Source organism: Xenopus tropicalis, chromosome 2 (genome assembly GCF_000004195.4).
Source record: "Xenopus tropicalis strain Nigerian chromosome 2, UCB_Xtro_10.0, whole genome shotgun sequence".
In the NCBI taxonomy this organism is placed as follows: Eukaryota; Metazoa; Chordata; class Amphibia; order Anura; family Pipidae; genus Xenopus; species Xenopus tropicalis.
The window spans coordinates 157,655,942-157,679,982 of NC_030678.2; the positions used below are offsets into that span (position 1 = coordinate 157,655,942).

The 24,041-nt window shown below is 40.4% G+C and overlaps 1 protein-coding gene across 1 annotated transcript in view; it reads left to right on the top strand.

The window, feature by feature from the left end:
- Window positions 1-24,041, top strand: part of micu2 (mitochondrial calcium uptake 2) — a 154,879-nt gene that overhangs the window by 100,399 nt on the left and 30,439 nt on the right. The window contains exons 3-6 of the mRNA XM_002940749.5: window positions 12,322-12,353; window positions 12,809-12,884; window positions 18,414-18,461; window positions 23,736-23,818. Of these exons, the coding sequence (XP_002940795.2) occupies window positions 12,322-12,353; window positions 12,809-12,884; window positions 18,414-18,461; window positions 23,736-23,818 (239 nt within the window). The remainder of the gene's footprint in view (window positions 1-12,321; window positions 12,354-12,808; window positions 12,885-18,413; window positions 18,462-23,735; window positions 23,819-24,041) is intronic.

Genomic DNA, 24,041 nt, shown 5'->3' on the forward strand with positions numbered 1-24,041 from the left:
TTTTTCTCTTTAATAATAAAACAGTAGATCGTACTCAATGGTAACTAAAGGTCCCCATACACAGGCCGATTGTAGCTGCTGATATCGGTCCCTTGGATGAATTCGGCAGCTTATCGGCCCATGTAGGGGCAGGAACGAGGGGCATGCCCGACTGATGTCTGGCCTGAAATTGGCCAGATATCGATCGGGCAGGTTAAAAGATTTAGTTGGATCAGGGACCATATCGGCTCGTTGATGCGGTCCCCAAACCAACTGCCCCATTGCCACCATTATAATTTGATCGTTTGGCCCCAGGGCCTACATGTTCCCCCGATATCACCCACCCGTAGGTGGGGATATCGCGTGAAGATCCACTTGCTTGGTGACCTCGCCAAGCGAACAAATCTTCACGTGTATGGGCACCTTAAGCTGCATGAATCCATATTGGTGGTAAAACCATCCTATTGGGGTTATTTCATGTTTAAATTATTTTTTAGTAGGCTTAAGGTGTGGAGGTTCAAGTTACGGAAGGATCCTTATCCAGTAACCCCAGGTCCCTTGCATTCTCCATAACAGGTCCTATACCTGTACATGAAAAATGCTTCATTTGAGGTTTCCTTTATGTCTGAAAACTCATCGCATCCAGGAGAGAGATGTCCTTGTTCCATGTTCATATGCTTTACACCCTGTAGTTGGGTAGTGAGTAGTGATACAGGAATAGGTTGTGTACTGACGATTTCTTGGCAAGTGTATCTCCAGGTACAAACACGCAAAGCTGTTTTCAAACTCTTCAGCTACGGTGCTTCTCCAGCCTTTCATGGGAAATAAATGATAGTGGACCCATGAGCAGCAAGCACCGCTTAGGCCTAATCAGGAGAGATTTGATAGAACAGCTTTCCAGCACATAAACCTAAGTGTCTAGGAATTTATGGTAGCAGGCAATCCCACGACTATATTTTTTTTTGAAGTATTAAAAACAACATTGAGTGATCGTATTTGGGGTGTTCCTTAGTAGCTATTGATCTATGAAGGCAATTTCAGGAATGTGTTTTTCCAGCAGTTGCATCTGGTTGCTTTGACCTGCCAACATCCCAGTCTCTGCGCTGGCTTCATTCCCTTACTCCACTCCTGTGTGGCTGCCTCGCAGTCTGGTGCACAATTATGTTGCTAATGGGCTGCGGGATGCTCGCAAAGCCCTTTCTTAGGTCAATACAGCGATAACCAGTATTCATGGACTCTTTTTTCAGTGTCTGTATCTGATTTAGATATATCATGGTTAAAAAACAGATCATAGCTTATATAATGTCATGCAGTTGCACTTGTGCCTTCTGTGTATGTGGCGCAATCCCCCGCACAAACACATTGTTAATCTATAAAAGACTCTTGTGTGTATATGACTTGGGTTAGCTGTGTGATGTTGGATTAACTATTAAATTAATTTGCCAGTGGCTCACCCACTCTATACTGTGCCTCTCCTTCTAGTAACAATTAATAGCCCCATGAGTCCAGGTGCAAAACTTGCTCCAAGCCCTTTCTGCACCTTTACCTACCATCATCCTTACCTAAAATCTCTATAAATTGTGCCGTGGTTTCCCTGGTGCAGTCCCAACTACGTAGTAGCTACACCACTGTCTTTTTCAGATCATCTACAAACATCACGACTTACCACAGAATGGATAGTTATAGGATCAACAACCATTTAATACCCATGCAACAGGACTGAGTAACATAGGACTGCTTTCCAGCTGGTAGGAAGTGCCAAATGATGTTCCCAGTGTGGCAAATTGCTCTATGTAGTATGCCATTTAAGGCATTGTAAGCTGAAGTCCTTATTAATATACAGTAGCTTTGCTCAATGGACTATCATGTCCCTTAGCCTGCATTCAGTCTGCATCCTCCAATTCCCACAATTCCCTGCTGCACTAAGGAAAGGAACAACACAGTGCAATACATTGTGGCTATTCTACTTCCTTCATGCTGTCTGTAAGCTGTGGAGACGTTGTTACAATTCACACCATCAGTGTTTTAGTCCCTCCTCCCCTGTTGAGATTTTAAATGATGCAGAAATAAAGGAACTGTTTTGCATCTGATTTCAGCATATAAAATGCTATTTATTTATACTTTTTGAAGGAACAGATTACAGTAATAGGTATATTAGGGGTTTTTGTGTTGTGTGTCTTTCGAGCCAAAATTTATTAATGAGCCTAGAATTCCCCTTTAATACTTCTGCTAAATTACCAACACACACAGCCCTATTATGAGAGCCAATAGAAATTAATCTGCCACAAAATGGATAGTAGTATTCCCGGGGCCTTATCCCCAAGCAACTGCTGCTAAGCCTAAGGTTGCCACCCTAGAGTACCAAATACTACCAGTATTATTTTTTTCCTATTAATAACATTGGTATCAAACATAGATTTTTACCAGCCAGGCCAGTAAAATACTAGCGAGGTGGCAACCCTAACTAAGTGTGAATAGGCAGCTGATTTTTTTCCAGTGTGACACTAGATAACAAGGCTCGCTAATCCCTACGTAGTGCTCGTTTGTACACCAGTCTGGCGGCAAAGGCTATACAAATTATGAAGTGTGTTTTATTGGAAAACAACTAGCTATTTAGTAAAGGAATTTTTGCAGAGGTATTTTGTTTAGAATTTTTTTTCCCTTTACTGGGTAGTAAAATGTCAGTAAGGACTTTATAGCCGCTACATGTAAGGGATATGTAAAATGTAGACATTGCATAATTCTAAATCTTCTGTCTGGGTCTGGGTCACAGGTGTTATGGAACCTGCCTTTCCCATGCACTGGGTGTAAGTCAAACAGCCAGCAATTGGCTATTGCTCAGTGTTCTCACGTGTACAAAGAAAAGCAAAACATCTATCACTATCCTAGTGTTCAAAGGCCTGTATTTGTTTTCTATTTAAATAAAAAGAAGTATGCACTGCTGATCGTTCTATTAAGAGTATGAGAAGCCTAATGGCCCTTTATCATCACTGGCTTACCTGAAAATGGAGCCACAGTCAGGCAGTGGCTTTGATCTGGAAAGACGTATCCACTGGCCTCAAACCAAGGTCACAGCATAAATCAGAGAGCACATTTGTTGTGAAGAAAATTCCTCTCTTGGTTGCGTTACATACATAGCCCTCCCGTGTACGTATTGTTCTAGTAGAGCTTTAATTGCATCAACATTTCCATGCTTAAACTGAATGTTTTCAGTGTTTTCCCCAGAAGTTGTTTTTCATCTCACTGTATGAAGTATATCGAATTTCTTTTTTCTGTGAGGACACAGGTCCTGTTCTTTGGATCCCATGCCTTGGGATCATGTGTTATTAAGGAGAGTTCCAGCAACACATTTCATTTTAAAGGTGCAGTAAAACCCTTGTGTACCACATGTTTTCATTGTGAAAATCGGGGTGGGGGGTTTTAGTTCTCGAGCTAAACAGGGCAATTGAAGATACTCGTGTTTGGTCCTTTCAGAGTAGGTGGATTACCAGTGTATACCAGTCACCGCAAATGGGGAAGGGAGGGGTTTATATACTGGCAGTCTAATTATGTGCCTCGCAGGGATCAAACATAAAGTGTAGATTGTAAGCTCTTTTGGGCAGGGCCCTCTTCACCTCTTGTATCGGTTATTGATTGCTTTATATGTTACTCTGTATGTCCAATGTATGAAACCCACTTATTGAACAGCGCTGCGGAATATGTTGGCGCTTTATAAATAAATGTTAATAATAATAATAGCTTCCGTTTTCCTGTTTGCCCTGTTTAGCTCGAGATATAACAAAAACCATTGATTTTTATGATTAGATCAATAGGCAAAAAGTATGTTCAGCACAAGTCATATTCATTGCACTCTCATTTTTCTGCAGTCTTAAACAAGTGGGTATACTGCCCCTTTAATATATAAATGGAAATTCTCATTAATATTCAAAGCCTGTCAAATTAATAATGAAAAAATATTGTTCAGATTTCTAGCAATAAAGGCAGTTACTCTAATGACAAATCTCGCTGTACCATTTCTTAAATACTGGGAAGCGGAAAAAAAACTAAAGCTGCTGAAATCCGTGGGAGGCCTAATTGTTAGGATTTAACTGTACATGTGATACCTGTATTTCTGCACTTCCTTCACTCACACGGAAATCTCGAAACAGGAATAGAGAAATTGTTGAGTATATCCAAAATGGAATATAATGGGGAGGAACAGGTTACTGGGGTATAGAGTTAACACTGAACTAACCATCTATATGTAGATTCAGCTGGTCTTTCTGGCTAGTTATGACTACACTACCTGGCCACTTAGTGCTCAGCCAAACCCTAAAGGTCATGGTCAACTGAAGGCAACACATTTTTTCAAATTATGCAGTTAGAACTTGTCTTATCTTAAGCAATTTTTACACTACCCTTTTTATCATTCCACAAGTTTAATCCACTCTCCAATAATGTATCTATACTTCATGGTATTTACTGTCTGTCTATTCATTCCCTTCTTCTTCATGGTACCTACCTCCTTATTTGAGGAGCAGTCTTAGGGGCACATTTACTAATCCACGAACGTCCGAAAAGCATCCGAATGCGTTTTTTTCGTAATGATCGGTATTTTGCGAATTGTCGCAAATTTTGCAAGCGCTCAATACGAAAAAGTCGCGACAATTCGCGAAAGTCGTAATGGCTATGCAAAAGTCGCAACAATTCACGAATGTCATAATGGCTATGCAAAAGTCGCAACAATTCACGAAAGTCATAATGGCTATGCAGAAGTCGCGCAAGTCGTAACGGCTACGAAAAATTTGCGACGGTGACGAAAAAAATCGCAAAAAATACGAAAAAGTCGCAAAATGTTCATTTCCAAAACGATTTTTTCCCATTTGGGATTCGGATTCTTGGATTAGTAAATCAGCCCCTTAGAGTTTACATTAATGAAATATATTATGCAATTGTGTATCCACTTAAAGAGATTTCTTACTGGACCTAGAGTACTTGCAGATACTTGAAGAGTAAGTAGACCAGGACTATAACTAGTTCAATGCTCCTCAGTATGGAGTCTTCGTATTTGGCATGCAGTTTCCTTTGCACGTGTCCATTCCTTGTCAAGAGACTCAATTAAGCCATTATGGCAGGACTATGGGAACAGTTCACAGCTATTTGTCCTATTTGCTTTGTACAAATATATTTTACGTGCTGTATGCCTTCTTTTTCTGCAGTTATCGTTTTTGGACCATTAAGAAAGGCTTAACTCTTAATCTACAGTATCAGTTACATCTCTCTGGCCCGAGTCCTTCTCTGCTCATAGAAACAAAGTAAATTAGTTCCATATAAACCATCTTTCATTAACCCACCATGTGTGTTCGCATGATTGTAATGATTAGATATATTACTTTATCCTGCAAATTATACTCCTCACTCCTCCATAAGCTTGGCTTTGTGCATAGGCCTGCAGTATGATTTCCCAAGCAGGGCAGGCCTGTTTAGCTAAACGTCTACTTACCTTCCAGGTACTTTGTGGAATGTGCAACCCATACTTAAATTACCTGTACTTTATCCAGTCTCTCTTGTATATTTTCAAATAAAAGCATGGATTACAGAATCCATGAAGTATTTATTATACTAATAGACTTTTTAGTTTTCAAGACAGTCCAATACTTTGAATAATACAATACAGTGGGGTGTAAATCAGAGTTTAGTTTAGGGATATGTCACCTGATGGTAATTTCCGCTATTTTTGAAGTCTCCCAGCAGTCTGGAAGTTGGCTGCACCAAATGCATTCTTAGCAGTTGGCACCAGAGGTGAAAATACGTTCCAAAGCATTAAAGGAATATATAATCCCTATAGAGTTGTGACTAGAAGCCACAGTTTTATTGAAGTGGCAGCTTTTCTTCAGACTAGCCATTAATGGTCTGAGCAGGTGGATTCTGCAAAGGAAGGGAGTCTGCAAATTATGCAGTGAGATACCTAGAGGGTTTCATCAAAATGCATACCTTCATACAGAGCTATGGTACAGCCATTCCTCTTACAGTGACCTATTACTGTACATATTTCATCTTGTGTAAAAACACATCAGCCTGGATGAAAGCAGAGAAGAATGTGTCTGTTGGAATGAACTTAACATTTAGTTGCAGCATTGGAATTTGTCTAGGATGTCTTCTACCATTTTCACAAGGAGGGTGCATTCTCTAGGGGCCGTTCATATGGATTTGCCATTGTACTCTTCTTATGTAACCAGATACATCTTCATCTATTATAAGGTCAGAATGTTTAGCCATTCAGTAATAAATTGATGCTCTGTGTTTTCCACCCAATTTAGTCATTAAAATGTAAAATTATAACTTTTTCTGAGCAGGGTTTATTATCTATGTATTTATTAGAGGAGGCTTTGGTGAAACAAATTGTTCTCATAATTCTCTTGTCAATAAATAGCACGATCTAGTGATAAAAAAGCACATACTGTTGCATCCATATGTCTTGACTGACGTGGATACGTGAAATAAAAAGTGGGATGTGGCTTAGGGCCAAATGGGGTGTAACTGGGCAGGCTCAGGGTGGGGGCTGATTCTCCAGTCAGGAAATGCTGAGAAGTACAGTTAAATGAAGCTAGATTAAACTGCAGGCCACTGGATCATTACATTAGTGGCATCTGTGGCATTGCCTACAGTAGTAACCTTAAGCCAGTGACCCTCCAGCAAGGAGATGTGGTAAATTGCCCCCTGATACAGTGCCACTGATGGCAAAACAAGGTCCTTTTTTCTACATAAATGTTCAAGGAACATTTTTACTATGCGCTTCATACTCTACAAAATATAAAATGCCTTGTGGGTAGCTTTATTGTGGTATATTAACTCACCTCACTTTAGCGGCTTCTCAATCCCTTAAGTACATACAGTGACTAAGGAAACCCACAGAATAAATGATTCTTCATCTGAGCTTGTGCTTGTTCTCTAGTGAACAAATGCATCACCATCAACAATAGCATGCAATTTTTGCCAAATTTCTGGAGAAGAGGGACAAACCTCCTCTGATTATAACTCTCCTCTTAGTAGGGTCAAATTAGGTTCTAGTGCAAGCCTAAAGACTTATTTCACTAAATTGATCCAATACAAACACAGCCCTTATTGGTTCATTGAATGAGATCTTTAGAAAGATATTACCAAATCAGATTTGTTGTTTCTTCCCAGAGAGACCAGGGACAAGAAGAAAACTGGAGATGAGACAACTATATTCCAGTGGGGAACTATAAAAATGCAATACAAAAGTTGGTTGGACTTTAGACTAATAGATGAACCTCATGTGGCAGAATGTGAAGGTATAAGTTGAACCGTCTGCTGCTCAGAATGATGGACTCTGCTAGACGTCTAGACTTTTTTTGCTACTATTGTCTACAATTGCATTTTTTTTTACCTTCACATTCTTCAAGTATAAAAGTATATCTTCTCAGGTTTGCCTTAAGCTAAACGAATGTCCTGCTAGGATTGCGTCATGGGCGGCCTCAGGAGTACAGCTGAAACGAAGTGCTTTTTTGATGTCGTTTTGCGGTTGCCGTTAACGATGCTTCCAGTGTGCATTGAGTTAAACGAGAAGCTATTTGTTATGCCGTTTACGTGCAAGTTGCTGAAGTGTAGAGCTTAAGGAAATCTGGCTCAACTTTTATTAGAAGCCTTAAAGATCAAAAACACTTATTTTTTTTTTCTATGGATCTTTAAATCTTTGATGGAATTTTGGCTTCCTACATATAGTACATTTTTTTTTTTCTCCTGCGTGCCTCCACCTATCTGAGATATTCTGTGTAATGTTTATACTGCTCAGAATGCACAGGCAAGCCACTAGCTACAAGGAACCTCCTCTTATAGGCAAAGGGCCACTTTTCATATACTGAAAAAATGCACTAATAATACGATGTTTAGATAGCGTCGGAAAAGACTTTCCCCGAGGCGAGCTGAGTAAAATTAGTTGATAGCCGTAACTAACAAAACATCACCAACTGCAGCTGATTCAGCTTTGATTTGCCGTGGGCAAAAGTGGTTTCATGTCAAGGCTAATTGTGAGACTCAAAATGTTTTTCCATGATATATCATGCTTCAACATAAATATGCGGGACAAGCCTGACATCAGGGTTTGGATATGCATTAGGCCGCATTAAGCTAGTGCACACTTGCACTCAGTAACACCCATCACTTTCGTGCTGTTAAAAGTCTTAACAGTGACAGGAGATTCAAAGGAACCAAATTACTGGGAGAAATGAAGAGACGAGTCGATAAAGATCTAATACCACAGGAGATAAAAGTGCTTGTTCCTAAAGAAGTTCCTTCACTCAGAGCAGTTGGGAATGTCCAGCGTTATCTTTGCAATAATACAGCCAGACTTCAAAAGGAGACCGTTTATGATAAAACTCATCTTGATGATTTGTGAGCAGTTTTGCTTGGGAAACCCTTGGGGTTGTGTTGGACACTACTTTAAAAAAAAAAAAGAACAACAGTTAGCACCACTATGCTCTACATAACAATAAAAGTAAAACGTCTATTAAGTGCAACCCTTTCTAATAACGCTATAATTCATCCAGAGAGCATGGGGGGGAAAAAAGCCTCTAAATGTCAAGTAATTTCTGGCTTCAGGTGTGACAGGTATCACTAATACCTGGATCAACATGTTTAAGTTTGTCATTACAGTTATTGCTTATCATCGAATCATGAACCGCACTCCGTAATCATATTATTATACAGGTATAGGACCCATTATCCAGAATGCTCGTGACCAAGGGTATTCCGGATTAGGGGTCTTTCTGTAATTTTGATCTCTATACCTTAAATCTACTAAAAAAAATCAATAAAACATTAACCAAACCCAATAGGATTGTTCTGCCCATAATAAGGATTCATTATATCTTAGTTGGGATCAAGTACAGGTACTGTTTTATTATTACAGAGAAAAGGGAATCATTTAACCATTAAATAAACCCAATAGGATTGTTCTGCCCCCAATAAGGGGTAATTATATCTTAGTTGGGATCAAGTACAGGTACTGTTTTATTATTACAGAGAAAAATTAAATCTGTTTTAAAATTCTGAATTATTTGATTAAAATGGAGTCCATGCGAAATGGGCTTTCGGTAATTTGGAGCTTTCTGGATAATGGGTTTCCGGATAAGGAATTCCATACCTGTACTTAAAATGCCTTTATTTACACGATTGGCACAGACCAGTATAGCAATGTTTTAGGTCTACATAGACCCTTTGTCAAGGGCTATTGCTTATTCAGGTATGGGACCGCTTATCCATAATGCTTGGGTTCTGGGATTTACCAGCTAAGTGATCTTTTAGTAATTTCGATTACCATACCTGACTGGTATAAACATTAAATAAACCAAGTAGGATTGTTTTGCCTCCAAAAAGGATTAACTATATCTTAACTAAGATCAAGCACACTTGTGTTTTATTATCACAGAAAAAAGGAAATTATTTTTAAAAATGTGAATTATTTGATTAAAATGGACTCTATAGGAGATGGCCTTCCTGTAATTCAGAGCTTTCTGAATAATGTGTTTTTAAGTAACTGATTCTGTGCCCTTTGGCTCCAAAAAGATGTCCAACTCAGAGGAATTTACGGCTTTATTTATCACATTTCAATGTACTGCATACCATTTTTCACCTAAATGCATTTTAACACTTACAAACACCCTCACATTTGCTAGCTATCCTATATCCAACCACAGCTTTCAGCCTGTATTCAAAAACTTTGTTCATGCCTTACTGTTAATTTTGTTGCCCTTCTTTGTGTTTTCTTTTTTCTTACTGCACAATTTATTATACAGATACATAAGAAAAAGGTGCAGTTGAGAGTAAACAGGTATTTAAGTAGAATAACCAGCATGTCAAAGTGCAAAGTGTTAACATCACTGATAATAGTAAAAGGTAAACTCAGCACAGTAGCTTAATAATACATGCTTAGCTTATGGAGTGTAGGTACAATGAAATTCCTACCATAAATGTTTACTTCAGCTTTTTCCGTCCATCTTTATTTTGAGTACTAGGGTTATTAAACTCCATTGGATTGCGAGGTTCGCACAACTTTTTGGGTCACAAACCTTTTTTTTTCCTGCTGGGACAGCATTGATGGTCATCTATTGCTTTAAGTAAAAGTTGTATGTACAGGATGACCCTTTGTCCAGCTAACTAATAAGGTTGAAGACACATGGAGCTACTAGTAGCAGCTACTTGTGGTGGCTACTAAAATAGACAATGCTGATTATTTACTCATAACTGTCTCTATGTGTGTTTTGGCAAAAGGAATTCTCAGTATTGTCTATGGCAGGGTATTTTCTGGCGTTTAGTAGTCATGAAAAAGTAGCTGCTACTAGTGTGTCTTCACTCTAAACCAAAGAAGCAAGCTGTACGTATAATGTATGATTGGGGAATCTACTTCTTATCTTTTTTAACTTGGGTGCCTCCATTAGAACTAGGTACAAACAGTGATACTGATTATAACGATAGGCACTATGCATGATGCAGGGATGCTGTAGGAAGTTAAGCCAGCAAAGTGAGAGATGGTACCGATGAAGCGGTAAACATTTAGCTTTATTAAGGTTCACACATATAACTGTAAGGGAAATTGGAATATATCATCTTTTCTTGTTGTAAGATCTCAAGGAGCATTATTTGTTTAATAAATGGTTTTGGTATTCTTGAAGTATGTGCATGTTTCAGCATTGACTTTAGTACACTCAAGATTTCTTATTTAACCAGCATTTGGCTACGTTTGGCTAGCTGACATCTAGAACTTACCAAAGCAAAAGCTTCAGAATATGCCTAAAAATACCAAATCTGAATACTTAAAATCATGTGATTTTTTTTGTCACATAAACACGAATTTTAACATTTTTCACCACACGGGGTCCTCTTTAACCCTCCCTTTGGTACAGAATGAGACTGAATCCTTTGCAAAGGATTTGGGGTTTGGCCAGATCCTAAAATACTGGTGCATGCCCAGTAGAAAGTGGCTTGAATGGCTGCGTGTGTGTTAAACTTGGTTTCCCCCTTGCACCCTCCTTTCCCTTGAATTGTTCAGCATTATATCCCTTAAAAAAATATGAACTCTTATTTTACCGTTGGTATGATAAGTGTTTTAATTACATTAATTATGTGTGGTGGATTGAATTGCACGGCATAAATACTGCCTACTTTTTATTGCATTATAACTAAATGTTATCTCTGATTTGGGGGAAATTCATAACAAGGAATTTGGACAGGACTTCTCTGTTAGGAATGAACACAGAGATAAGGATCATAAGGTGAGCAGTTATTTGGCTTAGCCTAGCCAAGAGAATGTTCCTGATACCAGTTTGCACTCTACTTCAGACTATGTTGGCCATTTAAAAAAGCTTTATCAACTTCAAATATAACTGTATATAAGGTAATATAATCTTTGTGGGAGTTGAGTGGCAAGGTCATGAATAAAGGAGTGACTAAGCAGGCTGGGATGTTGGACTGATACACAAGATGCTGAATTAGGGAAGCCTGGTTCCATTCCAGCTCCTTCTAACCTTCAGGGTATATCTGCTTGGTTTATGGAGTAACAACTGCAGGTGTAAAATTGTGTGTAAAGCATTGGCCCAAAGCTATATAGCCCTAAAGGAATGCAGCTTTGGATTGTGTAGTTGTATAGTTACAAAAATGTGTATACTTCTGTAGTTTAACAGTGCTCGCTGCCTGTCAGAGCTCCGCATAGCCCCATCATGGTTTGGAGAACACAGAGAAGACTGACTGCAGGCAAGCATGTCAGGAACACAGTGCTACTATGGACTGGCGGTGCTGTGGAATAACTATATGTATGTAGGAATTGTGCCTTGTGCAGACAGCTTACAATGGCATCTTTGGCTTTTGCCAGTGTTTCCCTCTATGGGCCTGGGACTGCCTTTTAGGGTAATTACAGACAGTCGGCCACAACTAATCTCCTCCAAATGCCTCCCCCTGACGAAAATGTAAATTGGTGATGGGGAAACGTATGAGTTGCTTTGAGTTTCCCAAGCTTTAGGGGACTTCAGAAAGCCAAAGCAACTTGTATGTTTTCCCACCAGCCATTTACATGATTGCCAGTGGGAAGTCATTTTCAGGAGATTAGTCATTGGTAAAGTAGATTTATCACTGGCAACAAATCTGGTCTGTCATAGCCTTTAATTTAGCTGGTTGTGTGTAATGACGGCAGGGTCGGGCCGCTGTAAGGGCAGTTGCCTTGGGCAACCTCAACCCTAGGCCTGCTGGTAAATATGGGTTTCTCTTTGTCATGCAGAACACCTGTACATTTCCACAAAAGATTTTTCTATTCTTAATAACTTAAACATATATGTTTTTTTCTTTCAGGTAGAACTATATCGAAACCTTTAACAAAAAAGGTAAGATTTTTGTTTTCCCTATGCAATGTAAGAGCCAGTTAAACAAAAAGCACTGTACCTGTATTATTCTGTATCGTAGGTTAACTGTCCCGTGCTAGAGTTGGCCAAAGTAGGTTATGGGACGGCCAGTGGGTTAGCCTGATTCCCTAGATTTCACATGAATATTGATTTATGTAATGCAGTAGGCTCAGGCTTATCCTTGAGTCACTCAGTAACCAGATGGGTAACCCCACGGTGATACTCACAATCTAATGACTGGCATCTAGTTATAGGAAGCAGCCGCTATATTAGCCCTTCCCCTTTTAATGGAATAGATATAATTAGATTCTTAGATTTAGAAATAGAATACACTTCATATAAAGCTATTTATGAATATATTTCCACATAGTTGCCTTTATGTCATAATATGATTTTTTTGTGATTATTGGACATCCCATATCTGCCTGTATTTAAAGGAATTGGATGCTATGCTGTCCCAAGCAACAAAGGCAAAGCCGGGATCCATGTTTTTCCGAGATCTTGGAGATAAAGGTAATTTTTCCAGTATAGTTGGGGCATGGGTCAGTGAAAGTTTAAAGGGGTAGTTTACCATTAAGTTAACTTTAACTACAGTATGTTATACAATACTTACTTTTGTTAACTGGTCTGCCCTGCTCTTTTTTAACTAGCATGCCAACAACTTTTTAACTGCTCTTCATTTTTATTATGTTTTGAATAATTTGCCTTCCTCTTCTATCTCTTTTGGTTTTGCAGTTTAAAATGCTACCTGGTTGTCATCAGGGTCACTGACCCTGGCAACCAGTTTATTGTTACTTTGTATTACTTGTTGGTATATTCAGGCCCTGTCATTTTTATCTTACACTCCGTCATTCAAACTACTGCCTGGTTGCTATAGTAAACCTTAGCAGTCGGATAACTGTTAATGCCTTTAAGAGGGGCCTGGATGAGTTCCTGAACAATCAGAATATACAAGGCTATTGTGATACTAATATCTACAGTTAGTATTAGTGGTTGTATATATAGTTTATGTATGTGAGTGTATAGATTGGTAGGTGTGGGTTGTGTGTGCTGGGTTTACTTGGATGGGTTGAACTTGAGGAACTCTGGTCTTTTTTCAACCCTATGTAACTATTCCAAACTGGAGAGCTGCTAAACAAAAGTTAAATATAATCATGTTAAATGTTGATTTAATGTGATGGAGAGATGGAAGGAAATATATGGCATGTGAAAAGGTTGACCATCTTGTCTGATTTGACAGATTTGCAGTAATTCAGAATTGTTGGACTGGGACCCCAGGGGACACCAGAAAACCTTAGACCATGGACCCACTTTCCTCACCCAACAACTTTATTCTCCAAGTCTCTTTTATTTACATGCTAGCATCTATTCTACCATCTATTTCTCATCTTTGTTCCCATTCAGAAATAGGGAATGACCATGAAGTAGACCAAATGCTCAGGAGCAGGAGGGCCCACTGACGCCTTGGCCCACCGGGAGTTTTCCTGGTATCCTGGTGGGCCAGTCCGACACTGGAGATTTCAAAAATCTTATGTTTTTCCCTGGGCCTGGGACATTACCTTTAGACTTTATTGATATGAAGCTGAATCCATTCAATCTCCCACCCATGCAATCTGTTTCTGCAAATGGATGTAAACAGGGGCATTGGGACACCCCCACTGATACCCATATCTTTTGACTCAGCATCACTCTTCATAGACCTTTTATCCTTCTAGCAAAGCCAGCAGTATCAGTGCTTCCAAAGTGTATATGCAGATATGGCAAGGAGGAATTTTCTGTGTACACAATAATGAATGCCTTCATAGCTTGCTGTGTGTGTTTTTTAAATAAAAAATGATCAATAAGCACTTTAAAAAGTGCAGGTTGAAAGTATGAACAAAACATAAAGTAGAAATCCACTATTATATTTATGATCATATTTATATTGTATAATCAGATGATTATATGATATATCTAGCTCCAATCTACACAAGCAGCATGTTAACTGTAAATCTCTTTGCAGAACAAACACACATTCTTGCTTTATATTGCGCAGCGATGACATCTCTTTTCAGTAGAACTCACATCAAAGGGAGCCTGACGTTGTTGTGCCCACTCCGTAGCACTGAAAATATATAAACGAAGCGGCTACGCTTAGGGTTTAGGGATTCCGATGGGAGACTTTTAAAATATTGAAGTTGGGAACACTGGCACCAAGTGGCATAACTAGAAGCGATGGGACCCACAGCAAAATTATTCCTTAAACTTTGCAAAAAAGACTTTTGTCAGTAATTTCTATAGAAATTGTGCTGTAGCTCTCCACATGTTGTCGCAAAATTAACTCCCAGCATCCTCTACTACCAGTAACCTATCGTAGGGCAGCTGGAATTTCTAGTTTAGCGAGAGTTGTGCAGCCACAGATTGGAAATCCTTTGCCTAAAGCCAACATCAGGGGGAAGGCCAGACCCAGGCTAGCAATCTGAATGTTTTGGCAAATGACAGAAGGACCACTGTATCTGCCATCTAAATATTGGCACAGCGTGGGACTATTGGGGCATGTACAGGTATAGGACCCATTATCCAGAATGCTCGGGACCAAGGGTATTCCAGATTAGTGGTCTTTCTGTAATTTGGATCCTCCATACCTTAAGTCTACTAAAAAAAATCAATAAAACATAAATTAAACCCAGTAGGATTGTTCTGCCCCCAATAAGGATTATTTATATCTTAGTTGGGATCAAGTACAGGTACTGTTTTATTATTACAGAGAAAAGGGAATCATTTAACCATTAAATAAACCCAATAGGGCTGTTCTGCCCCCAATAAGGGGTAATTATATCTTAGTTGGGATCAAGTACAGGTACTGTTTTATTATTACAGAGAAAAGGGAATCATTTAACCATTAAATAAACCCAATAGGGCTGTTCTGCCCCCAATAAGGGGTAATTATATCTTAGTTGGGATCAAGTACAGGTACTGTTTTATTATTACAGAGAAAAGGGAATCATTTAACCATTAAATAAACCCAATAGGGCTGTTCTGCCCCCAATAAGGGGTAATTATATCTTAGTTGGGATCAAGTACAGGTACTGTTTTATTTCTACAGAGAAAAGGGAAATCAGTTTTAAAGTTCTGAATTGATTAAAATGGAGTCTATGGGACACGGTCTTTCTGTAAATCAGGGCTTTCTGGATAACGGGATTCTGGATAAGGGATCTCATACCTGTATTATATTTCAGTAAAGGTATTGCCATAGTGCAAAATTCAGTCTAGAATGTTCATCTTACCACCTCCCAAACGCAGACTGATCCAGTGACCATTTCTTTCTTTACCTCAAAACCTGTTTCTGCTATTTCCCTTAAGGTGGCCATAAGCAGGTCAAGAAGAGCTGCCAACTCAGCCCTGCAGAGCAAATCTGCCGCTTATTGACCGGTGTCCATGTGGCCCTCATGACAGACTGCCCAATTGAGTTGTATCTGTCCAAAAATCAGCCAGTTGTCTATGGGTGAGGTTAGAAGATCCCATCAGTAGAGGGACCTCATTGACATTATTATATGATACTGACCCTAGGCCCTCATCATGATCCAGTTGTTGGCCTGGGAGCCCTGCATGTTGGTGGCCCAGTCAGGTAAAAATTTGCTTCTTTGCCAAATGAGTGTATCAGGAATGCTCAGCTTTAACATCTGCATGTTTCACTGGGACCTGGTCCCTCCCGGCTACAGTTTTATCTCATATTCAGCGGAGAAAACGCTATAGTAACTATATGTGCATGGATTTTGGGGCTTAGATGTATTTAGAACCCTTGTAGTTATGGCACTGCCAATAGGTCACTACTAAAGATTGGCGCAAGCATCTGTGCTTGTTCTATACAGGTTGGTCAGTCTGTGGCTTCCCAGTGCTTATTACACGACATGTCCCAGCTTCCTGGGCAGGTCATGCCTGACTAATGATGAGGGGAGTCTGCCCCCACTCACCGATGCTCATATTGGTTTTGATCTTGGCATTTTGGTGGGATCCATTTGTAAGACACCTATAACTGTCGGCTCCATTACCAGTTTCACGTTCTGCCAATCGTACCCAGCATCCTCCATATTAAAAATTCCCATTTTACTGTAGGAGAATGATGACTTTTCCTTTATCTTTTAATTTGCCCCAATATAAACGGAAGTAAATGATGTTTACTCTTCAGTAAGCGGTGTTTAAACATGCCACACTGAAATGTCTCCTGTACTATATAAGCTTCCACTGAGTGATTAATCCCACTAGTGCCTGGGGGGCTTTGCAGTGCCTTTCAGGTCATTTGACACAGGAGGATCTAAAACAGCAATTTGTTTTCCTATTCCAGCATCCCTGGTTCTAAAGTGCGAATTGCGGCTTTATGGAACATCATAACAACTACCAACATTCTTTAGCATATAACTAAGCTTTAAAAGGGTTGTTCACCTTTCAGTTAACTTTTAGTATGTTATAGAATGTCCTATTTTAGGCATCTTTTTAGTTGCTCTTAATGTTGTTGTAGTTTTATAATAATTTTGCCTCTTTCCGACTTTCACATGGGGATCACTGACCCTGACAGCCAAAGCTGTTGCTTTGTGAGGCTACAATGTTATTGTTACTTTTTATCTTCCTATTAAGTCCCTGTCCTATTTATCTTCCAGTCTCTTATACAAACCACTGCCTGGTTGCTAGGCTAAAGTGAATCCTAGCAACCAAGTGCAAAAATGTAAAGAAAGCTTAATTTTACACCTATAACCTGTAATAAATATGTATAACCTTATAAACTGTTCTTCAGCTATAATCACTGCTTAGTGATACAATTTGTGCCATATGCTTGTTATAAATATTATTATACCCAGGGATATTAGGGATTGAGTTCCGTGATCTGTATTTGGTCTTCTTCCCTTATGTGGTCATGGAACTTCTAGATGACTTCTAATATCCTTATATTTTACAGTAAGAAGGTTCATTATTCCCCTATAGTTTCTATATAGGGAGGATTCTGGCAAATGCCAGAGGGGCTGCTGTAAGATGCCATAGACAGTCACTATTTATTGGACTTGGGGGGGGCTGTTTGGGCCTCTGTGCCAATGCCAGGGCCTATTTTGAATCCCAGTCTGGACCTGAACTGGCCCATTACCAGGCGGAATCTATTGTTACATGTTCCCATAGTAAATCCATTTGGTCAGTTTTCTGACTGGGCTGCATGGCTCTCCTGAGTGATGCACTTACTCTGCACCCTGCTCAGATCTCAGATCTTGGGCTTCACTGGCCAAAATATTTCACATCATGTGTTTCTCTTCTGGCCGGTGGTCTGTAGCCAGATTTAGGCACACCTTTGGCATGAAATGAATAGAACGCCCTTTTGTTCAACAGTGCTGTTGAAGTTCCTATGTTTAAAGCTTTGCACTGCCGTTTTCCTTGAGGAAGACTGAAAATCACCTTGCAGAAAGGACATGTTCCCCTGTTACAAGTCTCCCCTTGGCAAGGGGCCCGGCGGAACAATCAGTGCAGTCTGGTAACCTGGCAGCTCTGCCTGTTTCTATATTCCCTGTGAAATCCGTACATCGGCCTCTCTCCTCAGTTCCAAAGCAGCACAGAAACCAAATACTTTGATCCATCTCAGTAACATTAGAGGAGTACTAAATATGACAAAGTGCGCTTAATTTATTTTCCCTTCTTATAAACAATGAACATTTCTGAGCAAAGGAAAAGAAAAAATCGCAAGATTTAGTGTCGACTTCATACTAAAAACAAATAAATGTTACTCCTTTAAGTGAGCAAAAGCATGAAACAGATGCTAATGTTTTACCCAAACAAGTGGGCTCTCGGTGCAGCACCGTCAGAGGAGCCGGCTCTGCGCTGTCCAAGTCTTAACGATGATGCTGAACTATGTGAAACTGATCCACACTGCAATTATTTGTGTAAATGTGACACGCTAACATAAACGGCACTGTCACTAATAAAAAATGAGGCAAAATGCTTGAAATCTGCTTTTGGCCGTACGTTGTCTGGTTATTGGAATGATGTTCTTTCCCACCGTAACGTTTTTTCTTTCTCTTTCAGGACTGATTTCTTACACAGAATATTTATTCCTGCTGACAATTCTCACAAGTAGGTTTTCTCTTGATTCTTCTTTGTTTTTAAACAGAGACCTGGTCTTTTCAGCCAGCTAAAAGTCATTATTAGAGACTGATCCAGGGCTGGTGTTAGTGGAGGATAGAGGGCCCACCCTGGAAGAAAATGTCCTTGCTCTAAACATGAACAGCTCATGTTATTTTACAAGTATTAATTTGTTTAAGTATTAATCCTTCTTCTACCTGTTGTTCAGCTATATAGATATACTGATTTATAGAAATGTATGGGCATAAATAATAGCTGAACCTATAGAATGGTGCTGTCCAAGTGTTACCATGTGGCAGCGTCGGACTGGGTAGTCCAGATCCCTCTGTGGCACCCCAGGGGCCCCTACTGCCCTTATTTTTTCTTTTGCTGCGATCAGGGGAGGGAGGTCAGTGGGGAGCGCCAATACTTCCTGGCAGGGATCAGGTCTGGCTCAGTGGGGACCAATGTTTTTTCCCGGTGTCCTGCCAGCCCAGTCTGACCCTGTTATGTGGTGGGCCAGTTGTTTGTCATAGTACAAGTTCAGGGGCCAGATTATAATGATGAGGGTATCAGTGGCTCTAAATATCTCCTATGTTGCGTCACTTACCTGGACACAGTGTGTCAAGTGATTCTCTTCAATGCCAAAATGGAGCATTGCACTTATCCACAAATATTTTCTAAGTCTGCCTGGTATCATTTCTGGCGGTCAGCTTGTTAGTGATGTGTGCACCCTATTCTTTTAGAGCAACTGTGCTGTGCCTATTTACCCAGGAGAACCCTGCAGCTAATCCCACATCCTGACCAGATGGCAGCTCCAGGGTTCTTCTGGGTCAATAGGCACAGCAGCACCTGACTTGGGACAGGGGGCAGGAAGGACTGAGTGGTGCCGCCATTACTATACAGAAGCACAAGGAATGCATTTTGGGGCAAGTACCTTTAATAGAAGGGCAGCTGATTGTGGGGAAAAGTGCAAGTTGTCCAATGCGCTTGTGGAAGTAAATGAGCCCTTTAGAGTGCCACATTCAGCCTATGCACCTCTAGTTGGACAGTTGGACACTGGATGCAACAAGGTTATTGAGAAAGGCTCTTGATTGACCAGTTCTGACAGGACATGGACACAGTCATCTGACAGATCTGGATCACCATGTAGACATGGTAATTTAACCAGGCCCGGATTTGTAGTAAGGCTACACAGGCCCGGCCTAGGGCAGCACAAATTAAGGGGAGGCATGCCACCCAGTTGCAGAAGAAATTTGCTCTCACTACAGCCACTGTGGTTTAGGCACGGCCCAGTGTAAGACTGAAGGATGCACTTGTGTGGGATCCTATGGGGGTGGGCGGTGGAGGTGCCAATCTCTGGGCAGCCAGAAGAGAGATCCAGCCCTGATTTTAACTACTAAGCCAGTTCTCCTTGTAAAAAATATTATGAAACTTTATTGAACTTTGCTGTAGACGTTGTACTCCACAAACAACATGACCACTTGTGCTGCACCTATCTGAATCAGATAGTGCCACCATACTAAACTGTGTGGAAGACGTACCCCCACCCCCAGTTTGTGCATTTAAGTGTACCGATATTGGGCAGGCACCCAGTGCCACAGGAAGGCAGCTCCTACATTTGAATTGGGGGCAGGACTAGGTATGAACATTGTGCTGGGCAGGTGTGCCAGTGGCCCATCGCCTGGTAGTGCTGTAAGTCTGTAAGGTGTGGGACCCCTGGCTACTCTTGCAAATGGATGGTTGTTTACAAATGAACCCCAGTGAATCCATTCAGTGGCTTTGACTCCTGAGGGCTTTGCCCATGGTCACAAGAGGGGCGACACACACTCTCCCTGGAATTGTTAGGTGAATTGGATTTCTATGCTGTTGTCCCAGAACCACCCATTTTCCTTAAGAGAATACGATCTTATAGGAAAGTTGGTATGAAAAACAGATCATAGGCATATCTCACTAAAGCCTTCTCTTTGAATACTCAGCTCCTTTAAACAAATATTTAAATAGCCATTGGCGCCTATAAAGCTCAGATCAGGGCACGGTGTTATTAAGTCCTGGCCATGTGATGCAGGCCTCCGGCCCATTCTGTGTATAGTGCCACATACAGAGGGATTGCAGGAGGGCAGTGTATTGCATGTCAGGGCAGTAGAAGCAGATTCCAGGGGGCGAGGGGAACAGTGCTAAAAACCTGACTTTTTGCATTTGTTTTTGCTCTTTGCACCTTGCCCCCTGTTAATAAATGAACCTGTAAATTGCAGTGCTAGTTTTCCTTTAAATACTATAAAAATCTAGAGTTTGAATATAGCTCTAGTGCCACCTACAGGGAGAATATGCTAACTTTCCCACACGGTATAAAGAATGTTAAGGTGCCATTATACAATGTTAGAAATTACAAACTCAACATATTTTGGGCTTAGAGCTCAATCCCCACGTCCCCATGGAATTTTTATGCTGAAGGTAAATTAATACTTATTTTCAGTTTTTCTGGACATGCCTTTGCTTATAAGTGACTTAGAAGCACTGCTTTCAGTGCCAACTTCTGTGTCTCAAGTTCCCTTCATGACACAAAGCTGAGATCTTAGAGCGGCAAATGAGATTTAATATAGATAAACGCAAGGCTATGCCTGGTTTTCAAACACGCATGTCACATGTAGGCTTCATTTATTGTACAGTGCTGAGGAATATGTTGGCACTATAATTAAACTGTAATAGCAACGGTAGGAGTACAGGTAAGGGATCTGTTAGCTAGAAAGCTCTGAATTACGGGAAAGTCATCTCCCAAACAGGTGATTTTTATTATGTATTGGGATCCAAATTATGGAAAGATCCTTACATATATGAGCTTTTTTCCATATAATAGCAAGTTTAAGACTAATCTTGGAATTATATAGACTCTTTTCTAACTTTTTATGGCATGATATGGTGTAGCCTACCGAACAAGTGCCTTTAGTGTTCTGCATCACTTCCATCTGTCGGTATTCCTGCTTATAGAGCTGATACCATATAGGTGCCATCTTTTTTTTTTCTTATTGGAACATTTAGATCAGTGAAGAAACTACACCCTTGCCAGACAGGTGGTGGTGATTTTATATGGAGAAATAGAAGAAGCAGACCCAGTGGCCCAGGCTCCCTGCAACCATGGCGTCTGCTTCCTCTATTGTTACACCACTGATTTATATGCCTTCTGGGAAACAGAACATAATGTCACAAAATAGTTGAAACAAATAAATGTTAAAATTCTAAGTGTTCATTTTTCTCCCAACACTTAAGCAACAAATGAAATACAAGGGATAAGCTCTACCAATCATAGGGCAAATGAGTGAAATGAATACTGAAATGCAGCAGTCGCATCCCTAGGGCTGTGCCACAAGCACCTTGCTCCTCTCTCTATCCATTTGTGTTTCAGAAAATGAATGGGCTGGCAGTGAGTACGCAGTCGGAACTTCTGTGAGCCTGCACTTTTTTTTTTCTTTGCAACAGATTCTAATTCCCTTGTTAAAAACAGACATCTTCTGTCTTTGCCGGGGAGTTATATTTCATACCGATCCAGTTCACTTGGCTCAAGAGGCACCAGAATGCAGCCAATCTCTGCAAAATCTTAGAACAACATTCCATCAACACAAAAAAAAAAAAAAAAAAAGTTAATTTCAAGAGAGAATGTTCTTTACATTGGACGTTGCAGCAGCTTTTCCTTTCAGGCTTTTGCTGTAGGTTGTTGGAGTTCACCAGAAATAGCAATCTTAAGACAAATTAAAAATGTATCAAATAAACATTCTGGCGTATGTTCAGAGGTAATTTAGAACAGTATCTGTCATCTTGAATACTTACAGTATAATAAAGAGTCACATGAGCTGCTCTCAGGTTAGTAAGGTCTAACAGAGAAGAACACAACATAGGGGATGAAAATATCACAGGTAGGCAACTGTTATATGGAAGGCCTGGGGCCTGGGCTCTTTCCACAATGTGGAATGTTGTGCCATACAGTTAATAAAAATCATTTTTAAAAATAGGATAGTTTTTAAATCAACACGGTTTTATACAGCTTGGATACAGTCAAGTACAAGGCTGGTAAAATACCTGCCGGGGCCGGTAGTACAAATACACCAGCAGTATATTTGCTATAATATCTATTTATAATAATCTATTTATTATAAATAATTATAATATCTAGTTCTTCACCTGACTCGCTCATATCCCCTTTCTGAGCTCCCATTTAGCCCACAGAGTGCTGCTTAACTCACAAAATTTCCTTACAATTAGGCCAGTGACATCATGGCTCTGCCCCATTTGCATCATTAAACTTGCCCTTATGTTATAGTCCCACCCCCTTATGGGCTTCAGCTAGCTTGCCACATGGCTCAGTGGTTGGTATTTCACCAGACTAGCTGGTATTACAAATTTATCGGCAATTTACATGCTGGTAAATTTGTAATAACTACACAATCCACCCTCTGATCCGCCCTTTCTCCCATTACTACTCGCCAAATCCACAGCTGATGCATGCTACACAACTCTGCCCTCTGGCTCTTATGACCTTGCCCCCTGTGATGTCATAGCTCCACCCATTTACTGCACAATCCACCCCCTTGCAGGGACACCTCCAGCTCCTGCTCTTACAGTTCTTCAATAAAGGCAGGAACCCTAGCCTCGGCTAGTGTTGTAACTTCCTAGAGGTGGCAACCCTATAAATAAAGATGCAGGCCCATACCCTTTATTATTTTAATTATTCCCTTGGCTTTATGCCTGAGAGACTTCTAGAGCAGTGATCCCCAACCAGTGGTTCGTGAGTAACATGTTGCTCCCCAACCCCTTGGATGTTGCTCTCAGTGGCCTCAAACCAGGTGCTTATTTGAATTCATGGATGGGAGGCAAGTTTTGGTGCATAAAAACTAGGTGTACTGCCAAACAGAGCCTCTCATAGGCTGCCACTCCACATAGGGGCTACCAAATAGCCAATCACTGCCCTTATTTGGCACCCTCTAATTTTACATTAAAGTGTGGATCCCTGTTCTAGAGGACTGATGGGACATGAATGTACAAGGGGCACCACCCATTAAATTGGAATCATGAAATCCCAGGTTTTGGGGAAGCTGGGTAAACTGAATTCAATTTTCACCGAGTAGAAAAGCTCATGGATAACTATGGGTGCCCCTATTATTTTGGTAACCTGGCAACATTCCCACTTTTGGGTAGGCAGAAAGTTAGGATTAGTTTTTGTATGTTTATCTTTTTAAATATATTCCCTACTGCTTCTGATATCTTTTACATTTGGCATGTTTCCCCCTCCAGAACCACAAACTGGTTTCCGCATAGCATTTAATATGCTGGATACGGATGGCAACGAGCAGGTTGAGAAGAGAGAATTTTTTAAGGTAAGGGGCCCTCATAGTATGTATTCCCCCAGTTATTCCCCAGCAGCTCCTGAACATTTTGTGATTCAGGAAATCTGTACTGGAAGAATGTCATGCCCATAACCACATAACAGTTGTTTCATAATTGCTTTGTAATCCCTGTACTGAGAGACGCAAGGATCGTGGAGCCAACTCCGAGAAGACTTTCTGCTGAGGGATTATGTGAAACACCGCTCCTGCTTAT